General features: G+C 35.4%; 1 protein-coding gene, 1 non-coding gene and 1 pseudogene across 2 annotated transcripts in view; 2 read left to right on the top strand and 1 right to left on the bottom strand.

Moving 5' to 3' along the window:
* Window positions 1–8,679: 8,679 nt before the first annotated feature.
* Window positions 8,680–10,929, top strand: LOC143661128 (receptor-type tyrosine-protein phosphatase alpha-like; annotated as a pseudogene).
* A 3,813-nt stretch (window positions 10,930–14,742) lies between these two features.
* On the top strand, window positions 14,743–14,802 carry LOC143661813 (U7 small nuclear RNA). The gene has a single exon (XR_013164859.1). It is a non-coding gene; the product is annotated as a U7 small nuclear RNA (small nuclear RNA).
* Window positions 14,803–17,005: 2,203 nt separating this feature from the next.
* Window positions 17,006–25,277, bottom strand: part of PEX13 (peroxisomal biogenesis factor 13) — a 39,563-nt gene continuing 31,291 nt past the window's right edge. Inside the window, exons 3-4 of the mRNA XM_077134311.1 lie at window positions 19,936–20,061; window positions 17,006–17,770 (exon numbers count right to left, since the gene is read on the bottom strand). Coding sequence (XP_076990426.1) covers window positions 17,472–17,770; window positions 19,936–20,061 — 425 coding nt within the window. The 3' untranslated portion in view covers window positions 17,006–17,471. The remainder of the gene's footprint in view (window positions 17,771–19,935; window positions 20,062–25,277) is intronic.

Below are 25,277 nucleotides of genomic sequence, written 5' to 3'. Positions count from 1 at the left end.
GGGATCGAACCTGGGTCTCCAGCATCATAGGCTCTTGAAAAAAAAGTCACCATCTGCATTTAGCTGTATTCATATATTGCATTTATTTTATATATTTTTGTTTGTATTGTAAAAATTCACATAATAAACAAAGTTGTGATGTAAAAAAGATAATGTCTAGGTATAATTATTGAAATTAGTTACTGAATTAAAATTACTGATATAAATATAATTATTAAAATAAATTATTGAAATTCAAAGAAACCCAGTGAAGGAGTTAAATTGCAACTTAAACATAGTGAAGCATGAAGAGCAAATACATCTGAAAAAATTACCAGAATGTAGGACACAGAGAAAGGAGATGGAATTTATGAAAGAGACAGATGTAGAGGGCAAAAGGATGTCTAATTTGAGTCCAGAAAGAATACAGAGAGGTCCAGGACAAGATGGTGGCTTACAATGTGCACATTTTAGTTCGTCTCCAGAACTACTAATAACCAGAATAGTACAGACAGCTCTGGGCTGTCAGTGACCAGACACACAGTATACCCAGTCTGGACAGCTGGACCACTGTGAGCCTCCCAGAACTGCGATTCCCCAAGCCGCGTCAGCAGGCACCCTACAGGTGCTTCCAGAGGGGAAGGAAGAGATTTACAGCAGGGGCTGCGACAACCAAACACAATTGTGGAATTAATTAACAAATTTGACTACTAAATAGGCCCCAGCTCAGGTGAACCAGGTCAGGCAGAGGTACTATTTTTGCCTGGTGCCAATCCAAGGGGAGGGCTGATGGAAAAGAAAAAAAGGAAACAGAGTTTTTTGTGTTATTTAAAAAGCTTGACTGCTTTGAATACAGTGGCAGGGTTCTAAGCTGCAACTGCCCAGGCATAGGCAAAAACGTCGTTTGAGGGCTTTGTCTGGAGCCTGTGCCTTCCGAGGCGAGAATGAAGCAAACCCAGGTGGATCCCCTTAAGGAATTCAGCACTAGAGCTTGGTATTTGAAGCCATTAAAACCAACCTACAACCTCTCCTCTGTCTCCACCATGCCCCCAGCAGGGAGAGGCTACCAAAATTAAAGGTACCACATCATCTTATGCTAGTGGGACCTAAAGGCAGACAAGCACCACATACTGGTCAGGATAAGAAAAACAGAGCCCACACACTGCACAGGAAAGTCTTTCAACCTGCTGGGTCTCACCCTCAGGGAAAACCGACACAGGTGACTCTTTCCTCCTGACAGGAGGCCAGTTTGGTCTGAGAAAATCCGGCTGGGATATATACCTAAGTAGACCCTCCTAATGCTGGGGGGGGGGGGGGGGGGGGGGGGGAAGGCACCACACAAGCAGGGCAAGAAACAAGAAAACAAGAACTGAAAAATTCTCCTCTGTTAAACAAACCTTAAGCTAGAGGTCCAGATAAAGCTGAACTGAATGTCAAAGAACAGATAGACAAAATTCATCCAGCAAGAAAACACTAGGTAAACAAGGGAAAGCGACCTCCAGAATAAACTAATTCAGGTAATTAAATGTCTAGACCCCAGCAAAAAATAACATCACACTAGGAAAATTGAAGATATGGCCCAGTCAAAGGAACAAACCAACTATTCAAATGAGATACAGGACCTGAAACAATTAATTCAGAATACACGAATAGACATGGAAAACCTCATCAAAAACCAAATCAATGACTTGAGGGAGGATATAAAGAAGGGAAGGAATGAACAAAAAGAAGAAATTCAAAGTCTGAAAAAAATCACAGAACTTATGGGAATGAAAAGCATGGTAGAAGAGGTGAAAAAAACAATGGAAACTTACAATGGTAGATTTCGAGAGACAGAACATAGGATTAGTGAACTGGAGGATGGAACATCTGAAATCCGACAAGAGAGAGAAAATATAGGGAAAAATGGAAAAATATCAACAGGGATTCAGGGAACTGAAAGACAATATGAAGCACACAAATATACATGTTGTGGGTGTCCCAGAAGGAAAAGAGAAGGGAAAAAGAGGAGAAAAACTAATGGAGGAAATTATCACTGAAAATTTCCCAACTCTTACGAAAGACTTAAAATTACAGATCCAAGAAGTGCAGCGTACCTCAAAGAGAATAGATTCAAATAGACATACTCCAAGACATTTACTAATCAGAATGTCAGAGGTCAAAGAGAAAGAGAGAAGCTTGAAAGCAATAAGAGAAAAGCAATCCATCACGTACAAGGGAAGCCCAATAAAACTATGCAGAGATTTCTCAGGAGATACCATGGAGGCGAGAAGAGAGTGGAATGATATATATAAATTATTAAAAGAGAAAAACTGCCAACCAATAATTCTATATCCAGCAAAATTGTCCTTCAAAAATGAGGGAGAAATTAAAACATTTTCAGTCAAAAAATCACTGAGAGAATTTGTGACCAAGACACCAACTCTGCAAGAAATACTAAAGGGAGCACAAGAGACAGATACAAAAAGACAGAAGAGTGTGGAAAGGAAGACTATTAGTAAAGGTAAAAAGAAGGAAAATTAGATATGACATATATAATCCAGAAGGCAAAATAGTAGAAGAAAGTACTACCCATGCAGTAATAACACTAAATGTTAATGGATTAAACTCTCCAATCAGAAGACACAGACTGGCAGACTGGATTAAAAAACAGGACCCATCTATATGCTGTCTCTACTCAAAGGACACGAGGCCAAGGACACAAACGGACATTTGCACACCAATGTTTATAGCAGAATTATTTACAATTACCAAGAGATGGAAACAGCCAAAATGTCCATCAACAGACAGTTGGCTAAACAAACTGTGACATTTACATAGATGGAATATTATGCAGCTGTAAGATAGAATAAAGTTATGAAGTATGTAACAACATGGATGGACCTTAAGGACATTATGCTGAGTATGATTAGCCAGAAACAAAAGGACAAATACTGTATGGTCTCACTGATATGAACTGACATTAGTGAATAAACTTGGAATATTTCGTTGGTAACAGAGACCATCAGGAGATAGAAATAGGGTAAGATATTAGGTAACTGGAGCTGAAGGGATACAGATTGTGCAACAGGACTGATTATCAAAACTCAGAAATGAACAGCACAATACTACCGAACTGTAATACAATTGTGTTAAAACACTGAATGAAGCTGAATGTGAGAATGATTGAGGGAGGAGGGCTGGGGCCACAAATGAAATCAGAAAGAAAGATAGATGATAAAGACTGAGATGGTATAATCTAGAAATACCTGGAGTGTATAATAATAGTGACTAAATGTACAAATTTAAAAAATGTTTTTGCTTGAGGAAGAACAAAGGAATGCCATTACTGCAGGGTGCTGAAAATAGATGGTAATTGATATTTTAAAACTTCAACTTATGTGTGAGACTAAAGCAAAAAATGTTTATTTGGTACAAAATTTAAATTTTGACTAGTGCATCTCCTAACATAACTTATGTAGATAGTTGGTTGAACAACCTAAGTACATGGAACCATGGGTAGAACATGAGATTTTGTTGGTTTGTCCAGAGTGATGCCCTGATGAATCCCAGAGTGATTTGATCAGTGAGTGGAAAAGTATTTGCAATGTCCCTTTCAGGGAATGATGAGAACAGGGTGAAAATTCAACCTCCCCAAGTTGAATTCTTGATATTCTCACAAGCAGTGTGGACAACCAAAGCTATAGGCTGAGCCCCCAGTCCTGGGGTTTGTTCATATGAAACTTAACCCCACAAAGGATAGGTCAAGCCTACTTAAAATAGGCCTGATTTTGTAAAAGAACCTTCTCGACAAAAAGGGGGAAGAGTAAAAATGAGACAAAGTGTCAGTGGCTGAGAGATTCCAAACAGAGTCGAGAGGTTATCCTGGAGGTTATTCTTATGCATTAAGTAGATATCACCTTGTTGTTCAAGATGTAGTGGAGAGGCTGGAGGGAATTGCCTGAAAATGTAGTGCTGTGTTCCAGTAGCCATGTTTCTTGATGATGATTGAACAATGATACAGCTTTCACAATGAGACTCTGTGAATGTGAAAACCTTGTGTCTGATGCTCCTTTTAGCTACTATATCAACAGAAGAGTAGAACATATGGAATAAAAATAAATAATAGGGGGAACAAATGTTAAAATAAATTCAGTTTGAAATAGTGGTAAATGAAAGAGAGGGGTAAGGTGTATGGTACGTATAGTTTTTTTTTCTCTGTTATCATTTTATTTCTTTTTCTGTTGTCTTTTTATTTCTTTTCCTAAATCGATGCAAATGTACTAAGAAATGATGAATATGCAACTATGTGATGATATTAAGAATTACTGATTATATATGTAGAATGGAATGATTTCTAAATGTTTTGCTTGTTAATTTTTTTTAATTAATAAAATAAAGTTAAAAAAAAAAAGGCCTAATTTTGTTGCTCAGATATAGCCTCTCTCTCCAGCCAATACAACAAGCAAACTCACAACCCTCCCCCTGTCTATGTGGGACATGACTCCCAGGGGTGTGGATCTCCCTGGCAACGTGGGACAGAAATCCCAGAATGAGCTGAGACACAGCATCAAGGGATTGAGAAAACCTTCTCGACCAAAAGGGGGAAGAGTGAAATGAGACAAAGTGTCAACGACTGAGAGATTCCAAACAGAGTTGAGAGGTTATCCTGGAGGTTATTCGTATGCATTAAGTAGATATCACTTTGTTATTCAAGATGTAATGGAGAGGCTGGAGGGAACTGCCTGAAAATGTAGAGCTGTGTTCCAGTAGCCATGTTTCTTGATGATGATTGAATAATGATAAACTTTCACAGTGTGACTGTGTGATTGTGAAAACCTTGTGTCTGATGCTCCTTTTATCTACCTTGTCAACAGATGAGTAGAACATATGGAATAAAAATAAATAATAGGGGGAACAAATGTTAAAATAAATTTAGTTTGAAATGCTAGTGATCAATGTAAGGGGTATGGGGTATGGTACGTAAAAATTTTTTTTCATTTCTGTTTTTGTTTTATTTTTCTTTTGTTTTTTCCTTTTCTGAATTGATGCAAATGTTCTAAGAAATGATGATGATGATGAATATGCAACTATGTGATGATATTGTGAATTACTGATTATATATGTAGAACGGAAAGAGCGTATGTTAAGAATGTTTGTGTTTCTTTCTTGTAATTTTTTTAAATTAATAAAAAATTTAAAAAAAGAATACACAGAATGAAAATAATGGCTGTAATAGTATCATAATTGACTAAAAAGATGATTCCACATATTCTGGAAGAAAATGCATTATTGAAAGAATAAATAAAATGAAGTTACTGGGGGAAATGAAATATCAATTCTAATCATGCTATCTAAAAGACATGCTATCCCGGTGACCTGTAGACTTTTATCTCAAGCTTTCCAACTGAAGCCTACTATGCTTCCTTTAAACTAAATCTTCTTCTTTTTTTTTTTTTAAAGAAAAAAATAAAAAAAAATATCTAAAAAAAGGAAAAAACAAAAACACAAACAAACAAAAAACTATAGCTCAGATGCAGCTTCAATCAGTGTTTTAACATAATTACATTACAATTAGATAGTATTGTGTTGTCCATTTTTGAGTTTTTGTATTTAGTTCTGTTGCACAGTCTGTAACCCTTCAGCTCCAATTACCCATTGTCTTACCCTGTTTCTAACTCCTGATGGTCTCTGTTACCAATGACATATTCCAAGTTTATTCTCTAATGTCGGTTCACATCAGTGGGACCATACAGTATTTGTCCTTTAGTTTTTGGCTAGTCTCACTCAGCATAACGTTCTCTAGGTCCATCCATGTTATTACATGCTTCATAAGTTTATTCTGTCTTAAAGCTGCATAATATTCCATCGTGTGTATATACCACAGTTTGTTTAGCCACTCGTCTGTTGATGGACATTTTGGCTGTTTCCATCTCTTTGCAATTGTAAATAATGCTGCTATAAACATTGGTGTGCAAATGTCCGTCTGTGTCTTTGCCCTTAAGTCCTTTGAGTAGATACCTAGCAATGGTATTGCTGGGTCCTATGGCAATTCTATATTCAGTTTTGTGAGGAACCGCCAAAAAGGGTATGCACAGTTTGACATCTTGTTACTTATTTTAATCTAATTTATCATTGCATACTAATAGAATAATCAATAAAACATGGTCCCCAGTGCATTAGTTATGAATGTGGGAAACAATGCATACTGTAGCTAGTATGAATTTAAGCTATTATTTCACATCATAATGATTTCATTTGTCTTTAACACTAGTAGTAATTTCATAGTGATAGAAATATGCTCTTTTCAGAGTGATACCTTTTGTTATTAATGGGCCTGTTAGGAAAAGATAACTACTATGCTCTACTTGCTCTTTCAATATATATACATAGTTAATACCTAAAATGTGCCAGATACAGTTTCAAGTGTTGGGAATGTAGGAGGAGACAAAGCAATATGCTACAAAGGAAAAACAGCAGGGAAAAATGATAAAGGAATGTTCAGAGGGAGAAGGGAGAGGTTGCAGTTTAAAATATGGTGACATGGACAGGTTCACCAAGAAGATAACTTGAGCAAAGACCAGAAAGAGGGGCAGAAGAGGGCTGTGAGAATGTCTGGAAAAAAGGTAATCGAAGGCACGTGAAATATTACACGCAAAGGTGTAAGGTGAAAGTATGTCTGGAACATCCAGGTAAAATAGCAAGGTCAGCATGGTGTCTGTGAGAAGAATGGTAGGTGATGAATTGGGGCTTTGGTGGCTTGGAGAAACATGTCTTTAACTTCAATCCATTTCTGTGTGGTGTTGAACCCATTGTAAATGGGATATTTTGATGGATTGGACAGCACGATGGATAACTCTCTCAAGGGTATATAAAACAAACAAAAAAAGGTGTAGAATACCAATTTAGCTTCCAGTTAAATACAAGAAATTGGCTATTCACTTTATCCTCAAAATCTCCTCTAAAATGCCAAAAAAAAGAATAAGCGGTATTAAACATCAAAGATAAACAAGACAACAATGAGACTTTTACAAGTCAGAAAGCAACTGGATGTTAGGTAACTGATTTAGCAGAGCAGGTGACAATACACCTAAGATAAGGGTTCTGACAACTAAGACTGTTCATATGGCAGAACCCTGGAACATCCAGCTTCTGAAAGCGTTAGTAATTACCCCTTGCAGCTAAGTACAGTACATAGAAACCAAACAAATGAAAAACATTTTCACTGTCTTAACCAAAAGTTAAAATATTATTGTATTGGGAAGATGAGGTAAGGGGAAACGTGGGGCTGCTTTAAGGCAGCCAAATCCTCTATGGGGCGGGAGACTGATAACCTCTAAAACTGATAAATCAAGAAATAGCAGGATGAACACACTACTTAGAAATAAGATGGGAGGAACAGAAGAAATTGTGAAAAAGTTGAAAGTGATTGTTCTGGGATCAGTACGCAGGAGTGAGGCAAGGAGCTGCTGTATTTTCTTATATAACTTTTATTAGGATTTTATTTTTTTAAAAACTATGTTGATGAAGTTAAAATTGTAAATGAATGAGGTAAAAGCCATATGTGGGAATATAATAACTTCAGAAAAGTTATTTGTTTAAATTAGGCAAATATTAAAGATAAAAAATTAGTCAAAGGACGGAGTGACAGTGGCTCAGTGGCAGAATTCCTGCCTGCCATACTGGAGACCCAGGTTTGATTCCCAGTGCCTGCTCATGAAAAAAAAAAAATTATCCACAAAAATTCCAAGGGATACCAACATCCTGAAGCAGAGGGACAACAGAAGGAAGTGTCTGGGGAAGAAAGGAAGGAGGATGATAGCATGCCAACACTCTTGTTTGTTCTAAGACTCCGATATTGATAAACTTTAAACACTGGTAGGGAAAAATAAATATAACTATGGGTTATAAGTAACCACTATAAGAATAAAAATAGAATATATAGCTCCCAAACCTGCAGAAGAGAATTTGATCTATCCAATAGAAGGTTGGGAAGCAAAAAGGAAACAAAGTACAATAATATAACACTTTTAATAAATTCAATCTAACATACTTCTGGGAAAACACCTAATTCCTCAACCCATGTTTCCAAAAGAAGTATTTCTCTCCCGCTCCCTTACAGCTTCTCACGGGAGGACTGAGTTGCCTGAGTTGGGAAGAAGAAACTGCCAAGTGGTTTTATCACTCCCTTTTCGTTCTCTCACTGGATCTGCCTACTGCAAGTGAAGGTACTTTCTGGTCTGCCTGGACATTTTGTAAGTTTGGTGGGTCACTCTGCCCGAGACTGGGGCAATTGTTCTAACTCAGAGAAATATTAGTAAACCCTATGCCAGGCCCTCCACATTAGCTTCAACACCGACAAAGCACAGCCAATAAACCCTACTTTCCTGCTCAAAGCCTTCAATCAGCTCTTTAGTCTCTTATTCTTAGATATAAAGTCAACCGAATTTCAGCAGAAACCTGAGGAAAGCCTCTATTATGAAATAGAGAAAATATAACACACACACAAAACAAATTAGGGAGTGTGGGGCTGACCGAGATGGGTGCCCGCGATCAAGGGTGAACAGGGGGCCCCACATCCGGCCATCCCCGCCCTGAAGGCCTGTGAACACCAAGCGGCACCAAGGCGGAGCCACCGTGCTGGATCTTAGCGGTCCCGCCCAATGCCAGACTCGGTGGCGCAACTAGAAAACTGTTATTTATGAATTCCGATGAGTGGCGATGAATGATGCAGTTCAAATAATTAAGGTCAGCATGGATTCCTACGTCATTCTTGTTCTGCGGTGGTCTACCAGTTTCACCCTAGGAGTTACAAGATCAGTTAAAGCATCCAAAGCTGAGCCAGTTAAAGAGCCCAAATCCAAGTTCTTCAATAACTTCTCTTTTGGTGACACCAATGGTCAGCCCAAATCTAACTCTGTGACCCACCAATGTAGCCAGTCAATTGTTCAGACTGACAATGGGACCACTAGAAAAGTGGCACTAATTTCTGGAGTCCTTACAATTTCATCAAATGGAACATGGGCTCTAGATAACCAGTTCACAGATGGAACAGAGCTCTGGGAGGGAAATTCCAGCACTGCAGCAATCATTCTAGAAATCTTCCCACCTTCAAATGAGAGGCCAATTACTGCAGTGATGGTTGCCCTATCCTGCTAGTGCTCTTATTATTATAGTTCTGTATATGTTAAAGAAATGCAAGCAAACTGGGAGCCATTCCATTCCAATTTTTCCCAAGTATCCAGCGGCCACACAGAGGATGAGAAGCCCCAGTGTGCACCACTTCTGGCCAGGTCCCCAAGCACCAACAGGAAATACCCATACCTGCCCATGGGCAAGCTAGAGAGGAGAATGTTGGAGAGAGTAAGCTCTTCAGACATCAGTTCAGTGCTCTCCCTGCTTATCTTATTCAGGTCACGTGTGAAGCTGCCTCCAAGGAGGAAATCAAGGGAAAAAATCAGTGTGTAAACATCTTGCCTTAGGACCATTCTAGATTCTACCTGACACCAGTTGAAGGGGTTCCAGACTCTGATTACATTAATGCTTCCTTCATCGATGGCTACTAAGAAAAGAATGAATTCATTGCTGCGCTAGAATGTAAAGAAGAGACAGTGAAGGATTTCTGGAGGATGTTCTAGGAGCAAAATACAGCCACCATAATAATGATGATCAACTTGAAGGAGAGAATGGCCAGACAGAGGCTGCTGGACCTATGGGAATGTCTATGTATCAGTAGAGGATGTGACTATCCTGGTGGACTATCACAGTCTGAAAGTTCTGTATTTAGCAGGTGGGCGATGTGACCAACACAAATCTACAGTGCTTCACCATTCAGCTCCACTTTATTAGCTGGCCAGGCTTTGGGGTGCCTTTCACCCTGATTGGCATGCTCAAGTTCCTCAAGAAAGTAATCCTCAGTATTTGGGTCCCATCATGGTCCAGTGCAGTGTGGGTATAGAGCATATGGGTACCTTTATCATCACTGATGATATGCTGGACATGATGCATACAGAGTGGAAGGTGAACATGTACGACTTAGTGAGCTGGGTCTAGGCACAGGGTTGTCAGATGGTGCAGTGGATATGCAGCATGTCTTCATATACCAAGCACTTCTGGAGCATTACTCTATGGGTACAGAGCTGGAAACTCTGTTGCAGAAAATGCGCGACAAAATTCCAGGGACTAGCAACAATGGGTTAGAACAGGAGGTTAAGAAATTGAGATCAGTCAAAATTCAGTATGACGAAGATGCAGACAGGAAACCTTCCAGCCAGCATGAAGAACTGGGTTTTACAGGTCATTCCATATGAATTCAACAGAGCAATCATTTCAGTGAAGAGGGGTGAGAATACAGACTATGTGAATGAATTTTTCATTGATGGCTATTGGGAGGACTCCTACATTACTAGGCAGGACCTTCTTCTCCACATAAATGTGGAGTGGAAATCCTGTTCCATAGTGATGTTAACAAAACTGGAGGAGAAAGGCCAGGATAAGTGTGCTCAGTACTGGCCAGCTGATGGACTGGTGTCCTATGAAGACATCACACTGGAGCTGAAGGAGGAGGAGGAGTTTGAAAACTGCACTGTAAGACTTCCTGGTCATCAAAACCAGGGAGAACAAGAGCTGGCAAATCTGCAAGTTCCACTTCCATAGCAGATCTGAATTAGGCATTCCCAGAGATGGGAAAGGTATGATCAGCATCATCATGGCAGTGCAGAAGCAGCAGCAGCAGCAGCAGTTAAGGAACCATTCCATCACTATGCACTGCAGCACTGGAACAGGAAGAATGGGGACCTTCTGTGTCGAGCATGGTCCTTGGAGTACCTAAAAGTGGAGAAGGTTCTGGATGTCTTCTAAACCATCAGGAGCAAATTTGGCTGCAGAGGTCACAACATGGTCCATACACTAGAAGAGTATGAATTCTGCTACAAGGTGGTGCAGGAGTATGTCAACACGATCTCAGATTGATGCCAACTTCAAGTAAGAGGTGATGTGACCCATGGACAGAATTGCCTTCTTTAATATTTTGTAATATTCTGTTTTTCTAAAATACCCAAAATTGTGTATATATTTTATAAATGTTTTGGAAATTAGTACGTAGGGTTCTATTACCTGTTAGGTGGAAATTTTATACATAAATGTGTTAGCACTAACAGTCTCTTTTCCAGTGTTTTATTGGGGACTTGAAAAGTGTGATGTTGAGGGGGAAAAGAAAATTAGGAAAAAAAAACTATATAGGAAAATGAAAACTTCAAAACAACTTGCAATCATTAATATCCTCAGTTAGATAAGGGAAGACATTGATTCTATCAGGCTAGAAAATGATAAATTTAAAAAGCAATGTTCAAAGGGAAAAAAATCAAATCAAGATATTCTAAGGACTGAAAAATACAAATCTATGAAGTGAAGGGATTATTAAGTGCTCAGCACAACATATGAAAATACACCATTGGGAAATGTATGAATGCTGAAGCCAAAGATCCCACAAATTTCCAGAGACAGGAAAAAAATAAACAGAAACTAGGTCACCTACAAAGGATGAGAATCAGAATCAGAATCACTTCAAGCTTCTTAGTGACTACAATGAAAGCTAAAAGACAACAGAAAAATCCCTTAAAAATATATAGAAAACAGTCAATTTGGAATTCTACACCCAAACTATTCTTCAAATTGACAATGGAGTTAAAGATATTTTCAGACATCCAAGGTCTCACATTACGTCCCATACAGCCTTTCTTTATAAGCTCCTAGATGTCTCTACGTCTACAAGGGAGTAACCAAGAAAGAGGCAGGTGTGGGGTACAGAAACAAGAAAGGTCACAGGAATCTCAAGAAAATGAATAGAGAATCCAGGATAATAGCCATGTACCAGACAAAGAGAGCAATGAGGTCTGAACTGTGCAAAATGACTCAGGAGACATATTGAAGCCATCTTCAATTTCAATCATGCTGGCTTCTGCTATTCTACCACATTTCTAATCTGCAATGCCTGGATGAGTATAGCCTTGATGATTAACTGTACTTGATTTGCTAGATTATGTGCTAAGGAAGTCTGTACTCTTTTCCTCTAGCTCTACTCCTAGATTCTTTGAGAAAGTGTTCTGCTTTGATTTACTTCTGAGAGCTGGAGGATCACTAAAGTGAACTTAAAAATTGGAAAAGCTTAAGCAGTGAATAGCTCCTGACACTGTTACAGGCAGATAACCAGTTTAGTAGCTGATGCACCTTTCAACGTGTATTAACTGTGGATAACTGTTCAGGGCCTTGCTCAAGACTTCCCTAGAAAAGGGCCTTGTAAATTCTCAGAAAAACTGAATCTGGGTTATGACCCAGTTACTCTCCGGGTTATCTTCTCCTGGGATGCCTCAACAAACAGCAGCAATATTACCTTTTCCTTACACAGCTAGGTTTCTGCATGTTACACGTTGTTTCTATTTTTATTATTATTATTTTGCATGGGCAGGCACTGGGAATTGAACTGGGGTCTCCGGCATGGCAGGTGAGAACTCTGCCTGCTGAACCACCATGGCCCACCCTACACCTTGTTTTTATGTTAGTCATTTATATGCATATATTTGATAAAATAAATTCTCTCATTGAAAAAAATATCAAGTAGGATTTCAAGAATGGTTCAGCATTAGAAAAACCAATGATATTTATCATGTTAATGTGACTAAAGGTGAAAAATGAAAAAAACATATAAACAAATGCAAAGTTCAATTAGTAATGAAAAGGAACTTCTTTTGATAAAGACTAACTACTTATCAAATTTAACAGAGAAACTTTTGAGCAAACATCACTAATAGAGAAACTTTTTGACTCTGAAGCAGAAATAAGATAAAAATGGCTGCTAACATAGCTTCTATTAAATATAAAATATAGACTGGCAGCCTGGCCAAAACAGTAAAAGGGAATGAGAAATATAAGGTCTGAAAAGGAAGAGATAGAACTATCATTATTTACAATACAAGAATCAATAATCAAATCTACAAATGCAAGATCAATATAAAATTTAATATACCACTTTTGATGGCAACAAAAATTATTAAGTACTAGGAACTAGCCTAAAAAATATACAAGATAGGGCGGTGTGATGGTGGCTCAGTGGTAGAGTTCTCACCTGCCATGCCAGAGACCCGGGTTTGATTCACGGTGCCTGCCCATGTAAAAAAAAAAAAGTGCATACACACACACACACACACACACACACACAAATGTCCTGAATAAATGGAGAAAGAACTGTTCAGGAACAGAATGATTTAACCTTATAAATGTTTAGTATTTCTAAATTAATCTATACATTAATCAATACAATTGTATTAATCAGTACAACTCTAATAATATCAGCAGCCTGTTTTGGGGAACTTGATAAACTGACACCAAAATTTACACAGAAGGCTACAAATCCACAAACAGCTAAGATAACTTTAATAGCGGAGGAAAAAAAGGGTCATTAATCTCTCAGTGCTAGAAGTTAAGTCCAAAATCATTTTCCCATAAAGAGGAAGTGTTTTGTTAATCCTTTCCCTCTTTAAGAGGCACCAGATGTAGAAAACAAAGTTGGATTCATACCTCATATTATCCCCTGCAAAATAATTTACTATTGAAGCCCTAAATGTAATGGTAAAATCACTAAACTGACATAAGGCAACCTAAACAATACAAATAATTGGGGGAAAACCAAATTTTTCTTCTATTTCATGACAAATAGAATATTGTGTCATCAAATAACAAATGACAAAATCAAAGGTATTTCCAACATCTGTACCTGACAAGGGAATAATAATATCTAGAATATATAAAATATTTCTTGTACTATAATCAGCAAGAAAGAGAAAAACCTAATGGAAAATTGGGCAGATTGTTAAGTTTAGACAATCCACAGAATGGAAAAGCAGAATGACTAATAAGCCTATACTTAACCTGCAGTAATCATATAATACAATTAAGACAAAAATAAAATTTTACAAACATCAGATTAGCAAAAATAAGAAAACACCATGAATATGTAGAAAAATGGAACCCTCATGTTTTGCTGGCAGAAATGTAAACTGTACAATCATTTCTAAGAACAATCCAGCAGTACTTACTGAAATTGAGTATGCATATGTCTCGTATTCTAGCCATTCACCTCTAGCGCATATATACCAGAGAAACTACAGGATAGGGCTCAGGAAGAAAAGCATGTAGAAGTGAGAACACCTGAGAAAACCTAAGCATCTGTGGATGACTAGAGGAAAGATATGCTACAGTATATGTATGCAATGGAATAGTATGCACCTATTAGAAGCATGTTATATACAAGTAACATTAGATGCAGAATGACATACCGTAATATCATTACACAATTTTAAAAAACTTTTACAAAATAAATATCTTTTTAAGGAAATAGATCAGAAATATGAAAGATGGCCTAGAAGGATAAATATTAAATGCAGTAAGGGAACGAGGTGAATGAATCACAGGTAGGAAACGGATAAAAAAAACAACTATTAAGGTAAGATAAAACAAAAGTATGGCCTTTCTGGACCAATGATATAAGTGACAATAATGCCACTAATGAAGAGATAATCAATACTCAATTCTGAGCACCTGTAGTCCTTAAAAAACAAAACACTTTTTTTATATGAGCAGAAATAATGTTAAGACTTAAGTTAAATTACTTAAATTGTTTCTTGAAATGTGAACAGTTATTCATGGAGCATATCTAGTAAGTACTCCACTGGAGTCACTGAGCTAGTTGACTTTACAAGAGCAGTTAATTTACCTAAATAGATAAGCTAACTCTATAACTCTTTTAGAATTTGTCTAGCGGTTTTCTGGCTTTAGAGGAAAACCCTCACCAAAATAATATATACTAATAAAAATAAAAATGAGCTAAATAAAAATTATACAATATGAAAGGACAATTTCAAGGAAATATGAAAATTAAAAATTTCTTATCTTGTTCAAGTTAAGTTGTTCTGATATTCAGCAAAATAATTAAAAATTGCATTTGGGAGCAAAATAAATATAAGTGAACATATTCTAATTTTTAATGAAATATGTGTGAACTTGAAATTCTATATTGATATTTTATGTGACATTTTTACAGGATAAAAGAAGTTTAAGTATACGTGGAAAGTTTTACAAAGCATATACCTGCTACAACATCTTATTTTTGGTTGTGCTCTTTATTTTTTCAAAGCCCTCCCACAAAAGGAAGATGTAGCAGTTATCCTCAACACTATAAATGAGAAACTGAAAAATAGATAATGTGACAAATCTTATAGTAGTGCTCGTGTCCAGACTAGAATCTAGTTCTCCCAAAACCTATTTAACTCACTTTTTAGGTAATTCTTATATAAATGTAAATCTAATATTTATTTTTAAATCACAAAGAAATGGAACACACACACTGGCTTGAAGTAGTTAAATATGCAATGACATAAAGAAAAGTATGGATTTTTAAATATTAATTCCAATCCTACAAAAAAAATTAATGGTTTATCTTCAGAAAATGTTAATGAAATTTAATATATTTTTATTTGCCCAGAAAAAGTAACTAAAATCTAGTTGTTTCACAATCTAGTAAAAATTTTAACTGCATTCAATTTCTGATCCTTTCTGCAATAAAGAAAGCACAAAAAAAAGGACAGTAGTATTTTTGAATAAATGCATAGTAGTGACACTTATAGACTAAATCAAATGCCTAAATAAAATGTTAAAACATGAACATTTATAATCCTTTTCCTTTTTAAACTGATAAAACACAACCAGAAAAATTAAGAAAATGAAACCTGTAACTTACAACTTATGATTTATTATTTTTAGTAAAAAATGTTCCAGTTCAGTTAGTAATTTTTGTAAAGTAGCATCCTTAAATAAATTCCTAAAAATGACAATATTGAAGTCCTGACCATTACATTTAAATCTCCTCTTTAAAAATTATACTAAAACTGTCATGATAAAAAAGGTCACAACATTTTTTTGCTTATTCAAGTCCTAAATTCTTTTTCTGGAATTTAAAAAAGGGATTGTGAGATACAAATAGTTATCAGTCAGATAATATACATTGCAAATTAGCACAGTTAACCAAAATATAACACTCTAAAGAAAAGTGAAATTGTTTTTGTCATTCATTCTCTGCTTTATTCTTCTCCTTATACATCCCTGATAGGAGTCATAAATTCTACCTTAATGACTCAACTTTTCTAACCTAAGTAGTGCTGAATCAACATCTCATTTCTACCTCACTTCTAACATTCAATTTAGATGCCTCAACACCAAACTTAGTAATCTGCTTTACCAAAAATGTTTTAAAACAAAATTTCTATAAATTATTCTCTAACAAATCATAGAACCTCTAATTATAGGCCACAAATGGAAAATAATATACAAGAAACTATCTTCTCAACTGGAAGAGCAAGCAATTACCTGGCATAATACTAAGTCATAATCTTTATCAAATTCAAAGTTTTCAACATTATCTGTAAATGTTTTCTTATACACTTGTATTCTTGGTAGTATTATTCTGTAATATAATCATAGCAAGTATAGGAATTTTCTAATTTTGTGGAGAAATATTCAGCCTACTCAAGTCTAACTGCATTTAAAATCACTTTTAAATAAAAAACAAGTCAAAGAGTACTACTGTATTCTAGATGGCCTGAACATTTTATTTAGTCTTGGCAGTAAAAACTAAACCTAAAAGAAATATGTATCCAATATGACACATTTAAATATTTAAGAGCCTAAATATGAAATTTTAAAAAGGAATTACACTAAGGCAGAAGCAGAGATTTTATGAAAAGTTTTAAAATCTTTATGTGAGAAATGATTAAACCATAAGTGCAGCCTCAAAGAACTTTGCTTCTTCTTGGTTGGAGAAAACAAAAACAGACCTTTTATATATTTTGATTCTATCCAGGATAAGAACTAGTTATACTGTAAAGGGATTAAATACTTTATCACTGTACAATCATCTCTTTCACAATTCTTCTAGTAACCTTTAAAAGATAATTTAAAAATATAATAAAAGATAAAAGCAAACCCAACAATGGGAGGTAATTCAGATCAGAAAATATTTATTATTCAGTTTACTTAAGAACGTAAAAAAATTAGCCTTTTTGCTTGGTTCTCATATGTATACATTATCATGCATTTTCTGAGGATTCCATGTCAATTAATCCATAACTCTTAAAAGCATTAATGATCCCTATTGTAGCAAACTGTATTCTATAGCTCATCAATCTTAACTTTGTCAATAAACCTAGGGCCTTAAATAAGATGAAAGTGAGAACAGTCTCCATAATCTTAAAACCTAGGTAAAAGAAACATCCTCGTGGTCCAATAACTTGCTAAATGTAACCAGGTCTCTAGACCAACATACTAGTGTACAACTTTTCTAGCAGCAAAACACCTGGAATAGCCAAGAACAAATGTTTTCATTGAATTGTAGATTAATTTCTAAGAAATAATTTTAAAAAGAACTCTAAAGTACAGTTCAATTGCAGGCAGACATGAAAGTATCAAAGATCTTGTTTATCTCCATTTTTCCTGGTGGAATCAGATGCAACTGGAACTTTATTAGTTTCAACAAAAACAGATTCAAAGGCAGCTTCCTGTTCATCCAAAGTATCCGCAGCAGTGGCTCCTTTAATTAGTGTTGTGTTGGTAAAAGCCTGCTGCTGTTTGGGAATTTTACTGGATTCCATTGTTTTTCTACCTCTTCTTTTACCAAGAATTTTGACGTAATTAGCAGGTACAAGTCCTGTTGTTTGGCCATCAAGACTAGCCAGAAGCCAACCACGCACTTTGGGTTGTTGTTCTGAGGGAAGAAGAAGACAGCCTTGTAATTATAATATACTTTGGAGATTCAATCAGATATTGATGGTGAAATAGTGTATGAAATAAAATGTTACACTTACATAATATATAAAAGCAAATAGTACATACATGCATATTTAAAATCAAATGCTGACTAGGCTTAACAGTTCTGGATTCTAATCTTATAATTTATATTTAAAATTTTATACTTATTCAACAGTTCTCCTACTTTTACTCGACCTTTTTCCTACCTTAAATATGAAATTTATATCAGTTGATCCATTTACAGAGTAAGGATATTTGGGCCTCTCAAAAGCTGAAGCTAACATTAATGTTCTGCATATTTTAAATTCAAAGCTAAGGAATGAATACCTCATATGTTTCTAATAGGTTAAGTTAGGGATAAGTAAAGAAAATAGGCAGGCAGCTTTCTTTACATACTTACAGCCAAAATATAAAATTCATTCTATTGTGATAAACAATACTGAAGAAAATGAATGTTACTTTAAACAAAGGTGGGGAAAAACCTGAAGATCTCAATTATCTCTAGCCACCTGCTAAAAAGTTTATGGTAACATACTAAGACTAAAGTATGAAATATATTTAATATATTCAATTCTGTATTAGAGTATTTTCCCACCTATTTTATCCATATCTGTAAAAAGCTATGTAATTTGTTCATAGTTTTAGTTCAACATTAAACTCTTTGGAGTTATAGGCACAACATAAGATTTTAATGCTCAGAATTCTAATGATATACTAGGAGTAAAAAAACAAAAGACTTAATCATACCTTGACTAATTTTATTCTAAATGCTCAAACATACTTTGAGTAATGGAGAAAAACAATGAAGTGTTAAGGACACTATCAGTTGAAGAATAATCTGGGATATAAAATTTCTCTGAAATGCAACATAATTGAAAGAGATCACCCTTTGCCTATTTTATTCTTTACTCAGATTAATTAAAACGATCTGTATAGTTCCTAGCTCTAACAATAAATCTTAAAAAGAAATCATTCTTTTGAAATCCAAAATAGTCAACTGCTATTTTCACCAGAAATTTTGCAAATTTTATTCAACTTTTTCAATTACTTAGTAAACAAATTAAATTTAATTTTTAATTACACATTCAACAAATTATTTAAATCCTGAAGGCATATTTTCCTTATGTAAGAAGTGACTAAAATCAATAAAAGGCTAAAGTTTCTATTCAACAAATCTCATGGAAAATATTATAGGAAGAGTGGTTATACTCTGAAGTCAGACAAACTAGGTTTATAGTCCAGCTCTCCCACATTTTAGCTGTGTAGTCCTGGACAAATTACTCATTCTGAGTTTAAGATTCCTTATATAACAGGGACAAGATAATAACACAATGTACTTCATAGGATTATTGTAAGAGATAAGTAAATATGTAAAGTCCAGTGCCTTGTACACAATAAACAATCTATAAATGACAGCTAAAATTACCATTACTATAAATAATAAAATAATAAAAGTCACAATAATATGTGACTTTTGGCTACTAGCAAACCTGAATCCTCAAAAAACTTTTTTTTAATCTATGAAAATTCTGATCATCATTACTAGAGAAAGGTGAAGGAAAAGGTCATTTTGTCTGGAGCCATTAAAAACTCCTGATGTTTTTAATAATGATGACCATATTATACATGGTCAATAAATAAATCTGACATGTATATAAATTTCTTGCTGAGGTTCTTTACTACCTCATGCCAGTGATTCCTAAAATACTCATGATGGAGTTTCTGAAGTAAACATTACCAAGTAATAAAAGAATACCAAGCCCAGCAATCAAGGGATTCTTTGCTAGATAATTACTGTTTTGTTAGATTTTTAACATTTACTACTTACCTCATTTTTTTGTGTGTGGGTTACCAGAATATCTAATTCAAGTGTTTCTTTAGAAAAGACACTATCTAAGTAAAGTCTTTTCTTATCTCAATGAAGTATTATTGGAACAAACTATAATGGAACATTTATCCCCAACTTTCTCAAGATTTGGCAGGTAAATTGACTAAACTGACACCAAAGAGAAATCCTAGTAACCACCTCTAATAATGCCTTGATCCTTTATTGCAGCTTTTTTAATACTACATTTAGAAATACTAAAAGTTCACAGATAATTTCAATTAATTCACTATTACCTTTAAGAGCTAAGTTTAGCATATCACCAGCACGGAAAGAAATTTCTTCTTCAGACATGGCAGCAAAATCATATTCTGCTCTAGCAACTACATGGTCATCCTCACCACTTGCCCAGTTGGTGTTTTCTACAAGCCAAATTAAGAATTAGATTAGGCTGGTAAAATTTACAAAAGGAAAACACAGATATTTCACTATGGTTTATAAACTATAAATTTTATTTGCCAAGAGAAAAGTCCTGCCCCTGATTCCCAAAAGTAAAGTCTATAATTAATACTATGGAAGAGCAGCAAAATATTCACCAGGATTTCTAATTTTTTTTTCTCCCAAACTTCAAATTCCATCTCCCTTACTCTAAACCAGAGGTTGGCAAACTTTTCCTGTAAAGGGTCAAATAATAAGAGTCAAAATAGAGGGATTGTATTACAAGAAAACAAAATTTTTCCATGACTTTTTTAATGACAAAATTCTCAAAATACAATGAGTTCCTTTTTTTTGTAATACAGTTCTATTGAGAAGAATGGAATATTTTAGGGGTAGTAATGATATTTCTCTTAAATGGGGTTCAAAAGTAGTGCTTCCTGTCATCGAAACCAGCTGTAAATATGATTTGTAATGAGATTTTAGATATTTCTATTTGAAATTTATTTTCATACAGATAGGAACTACCAAATACTGACTTATCAACCCATGCGTGTATGGTTTTAATTGATCAATTTTACTGAATTCTCTTGATATTTACCTTTTACCATATCATTACATTGCAGATTACTTTTAACTGAAGAAAAGTGGAAGCTTTTCAATTGCACAGTTAAATGGATTTTGAAATATGCAAATTTCCTTTGCACTTGGATGGAGGTCCAAAGACTACTGTTGTACTATAGTCTGACCGTGGAAGATACACTTGCTGCGAATGTGTGTGGGCTTGCTTCTTGTTTTAACTTTTGACAGCCTAGGAGGTGTATACAGCAGCATGACATTACTTGTGATTCAAACAATGTTAATTTTCAAAATCATGCTATGCCAGCATATGTTTTGCATATAAATGCTGTTTTGCCTTGTAATTTTAGGTTGAATTTATTAAAAACATTATCAAGCAAAAGCTGATACACAGTCATTAAATGTTTAGTAACAATGGTTCTTATTGTTCAAAAAATTATCAATTCTGGTTCTTAGCATAAAAAAACCATAAAGAAACTTAACAACTGCTAAGCTGTAAGACTGCTGTGTGAAAGAGCAAGTCAGCATATTCAGCTTCTACATTTGGCAAAAATTCAGAGTATTAACAATGGTTATGTCCACAAGTACGAATGAAGTTCACCTTTGATACTACTGGTTCCATGACATGATAGATTCAAATACTTTTTGCAAAGTATCTGCTGATAAAAAATACAACAAATAACCATAGGCTTTAAACACCTTGCATTTTTCACAAGCTTTGTAAATTTATACAACCAAGTCTTTTTCAGCTCTACACATTTCTTACCACCATCTGTTAGAATATTATATCTTAGAAAATCCCACTTCAGGTTGCACTGAGTTAGTGTTTTTTCAACTTCTTTGAAAATATTTTTATCTGTAGTTGTTCATGAAGATAATATACAGAGGCTACTTTTTCAGTCAATTAAATTTGTCACTGATTCCTCAAGCAATAGGTGAGCAGTATCAGTAACAACTGTTGGATAATCATGAGTCAAGGAAAATCATTTAAATTATTTGCCTTTTTTTTTTTTTTTTTTTACATGGGCAGGCACCAGGAATCGAACCCAGGTCTCCTGCATGGCAGGTGAGAACTTTGCCTCTGAGCCACCACTGCCTGCCCTATTTGCCGTTTTTAAAATTGACTATTGACATTGTTCTCCATGTTTTCAACTCTTCAAGCAACTCATCTTGCTGAAAAACTGATAAACTTAAAACTATTTTTCTCTAGATACACTCCTTTTTTTTTCTTCTTTCAAACAGATCTCAAACAGAGTCGAGAGGTTATCCTGGAGGTTATTCTTACTTATTATATAACTATCCCCTTTTCAGTTTATGGTGATTTGGAGTGGCTGGAGGGAAGTACTTGAAACTGTTGAGCTGTGTTCCAGTAGCCTTATTTCTTGAAGATGATTGTATAGTGATATAGCTTTTACAATGGGATTGTGTGACTGTGAAAACCTTGTGTCTGATGCTCTTTTTATTTATGGTATGGATGATGAGTAAAAAAAATGCATAAGAAGAGATTAATAGAGGGAGAAGGGATAAAATAAATTGGGTAGATTGAAATAATAGTGGTCAATGAGAGGGAGGGGTAAGGGACATGGGATGTATGTTTTTCTTTTGCTCATTTTCTAGAGTGATGCAAATGTAAATGATCATGGCGATGAATATACAGCTATGTGATGACACTGTGAGTCACTGATTGTACATACACCATGTGTGGACTGTATGTGTGTGAAGATTTGTCAATAAAAACATATTTTTTTAAAGTGGCCCTGTAGAACAGCAGGGAAAGGTTATCTTTTCAATAAATGGTGCTGGTTAATTGGCTACGTATTGGAAAAACTGAACTCCAGACTCACATCTTACACAAAAATAATACCAGATCAATTGTAAATCTAAATGTAAAAGGCAAAACTGTAAATCTTCTCAAACTGAGAATATCTTCATTGCCTTAGGGAAGAAAAAGATTTCTTAAACCACACATTCCTTCTGCTGCTGCAATACATATAATCTAAATAGTTTTCCTTGCTTGGCTAATAAATGCGCTTCCTCCAAATCTACTTTGGTTATAGCTTCATTTTCATTCTTTTGGTGAAAAAATTCTGCTATGATGAACTATTCCAATTTAAATTTTCAAATTCAAATTTTCAAATTTTTCTGACTGTTGCTTTCTGAGAGTTAGGAATATTGTGATGAGTGTTTGGTCTGGTAATGCTGACATTAATTATATGCATCTACGTAACTGTAGTGTCACTGCATAATGCTTTCCCATCTATCTAACTCAATAACAAAATAATCAAAGTTCACTTTTCTTTCTTGTATGATATGATGGATGTGCACTCCTAATAAAAATATATAGCAGTATAATGATTCATATGGCATTCAAAAGGCTGTCAAGTGACAACTTGACACAGATTTGTAATGTGCCAAGAACAATGTGAAGCAATGAGAACATATGGTCTCTGTTGCAAACTACTCAACTCTGCCACTGTAGTGTGAAAGTAGCCATAACAATATGTATACAAATGAGTGTGGCTGTGTTCCAGTAAAATTTTATTTATAGACAATGAAATATGAAATTTCATGTCATGAAACATTACTCTTCTTTTGATTTTTTCCCCCAATATTTTCCCAATAATAGGAATAGTAAAAACCACTCCTAGCTTGTGGGATATATAAAAATAGGAAACGCCATATTTGGCCCACAGGTCATAGTTTGCCAACCCTTCCTCTAAAACTGATAAGAATCACTGGAATCTAAGCTTCTACAATTGTACTTCTTCAAAATTCTCTCTGTATCATTACTCAATTTTCCTCCTCTTTTGCCTCAGGTAAAGAACTACCCCCACTTTCCTTTTTTTTTTACCTGGTTCCTTAGATCTCATCTTCTTCTACCTTCTATAGGAGGCTTTCTCATCACTTAACTCTTCTTTGTCCATCATCTATTCAATTGCTCCTTCCATGACTCCTTTCTTTCAGTCTAACCACATTCTCATATCTCATAACTTCTTAAAAGACAAGGCAAAATAAAAAACTGAAAACCACCACATTTACTTGCTCATAACCAGCTAATCTTCTCTAGGCCATTCTTTCTCTTTCTTTCCATTCATTGTCAATTTTTCCTTTTTTTCATATCTAACTTTATTTATCCCTTATTCTCCCAACAGCTTGTCTCATCCACTCTACCAAAACCCCTTACTAGAGCTGATGATCTTTAGCTGCCAAGTCTAATAATTTTTTCTCAGTTCTTGACATTATCCTTTATAGCACCTGTGCCAGTTTGAATCTATTGTACACCCCAGAAAAGCCAAATTCTTTAATCCTCATTCAATACTGCTGGGTGGGAGCTTTTGGATTATTTCTATGGAGATGTGACCCACCCAATTGTGGGTGGAGCTTCTGATTAGATGGTTTCCATGGTGATGTGTCTCCAACCATTCAAGGTGGGACTGCTTACTGGGAGTCCTTTAAGATGGAACCATTTAGGAAAAAGCTTTAGAATCTATGCAGCCAGAGACTGCTGCAAAGTATCTGCTGATAAAAAATACAACAAATAATTCTATACAACAACAACAAAAAACAAGGAAAACGCCCCCAGGGGAGTTTCACAAAACAAGAATTCCAGAGAGAAGGCTAGCAGACTTTGCCATGTGCCCTTCTACTGAGTAAGAAACCCTGAACTTCATTGCCTTTTATGAGTGAAGGTAACCTCTTGTAGGAGCCTTAATTTGGACATTTTAATGGCCTTAGAACAGTAAACTTCATAAATTCCCCTTTTAAAAAGTCTTTCTTTTTCTGGCATATTGCATTCCAGGAGCTTGCAAACTACAACAGCACCTTCTTTTCCTTCTTGAAACTTCTTCCTTTCACCCTTAAGCTTCTATAATAAAGCAATATGGTTTCCCTTCTATCATTTCTGATTTCAATCTTACCTTTCTATTCTTTCTGTGCAGTCTCCAATAGTACTATACCATCCACTTACACTGCTTCAACTATAAAATCTATGGGGGATGACTCTGTAAATCTTTCATTTTTTACCTCTTCCCTAAGATCTTGTCCTGTCTTTAAAATTACTTTCTGAATAGCTCCACTTTAATATCCCACTGCCCCCTCAAATTCAATATAACCTTTACCAAATTTGCATAACAGATCACAAACCAGTTGTTCCAAGTGATTTTGCTATATTTATTTTATTGGTTTTACTTTCAAAAATATATCCACAATTTGACTAGGACCTTTATCATTGCCACCCAGAGCCAAGTCACCACCAACTCTCACCTGAATTATTATAATGGCCTCTTGACTCTTGCGATCAGTCTCTTCTGCCCTAGCTCTATCTAAAGACCACTCTCAGCAATCAGATTTACTTTCTAAAATCAAAGCTAGATCATATTTTGCCTTCATTCAAAACCTTGCCATGGATTCTCAATCCAGAATAAAGGTTTGAGTTCTTATAAATGTTTACAAGGCTCATCTCTATACCTCCCCCCGCCGCCACCACCTTCATCTCCTGCTACTGTCACTCTGCTCCTACCACACTGGCCTCCTTCCTGTTTACCCGATATGCCAGGCATAGTGCTCTTAAAGACCCATGCACTTCTGCTGTTCTCTATGTCTCAAACACTCTTTCCTCAATAGG

The sequence above is a fragment of the Tamandua tetradactyla genome, chromosome 17 (assembly GCF_023851605.1).
Source record: "Tamandua tetradactyla isolate mTamTet1 chromosome 17, mTamTet1.pri, whole genome shotgun sequence".
In the NCBI taxonomy this organism is placed as follows: domain Eukaryota; kingdom Metazoa; phylum Chordata; class Mammalia; order Pilosa; family Myrmecophagidae; genus Tamandua; species Tamandua tetradactyla.
The sequence above is the reverse complement of the archived record's forward strand: the minus strand, read 5'-3'. Positions and strand labels throughout refer to the sequence as shown.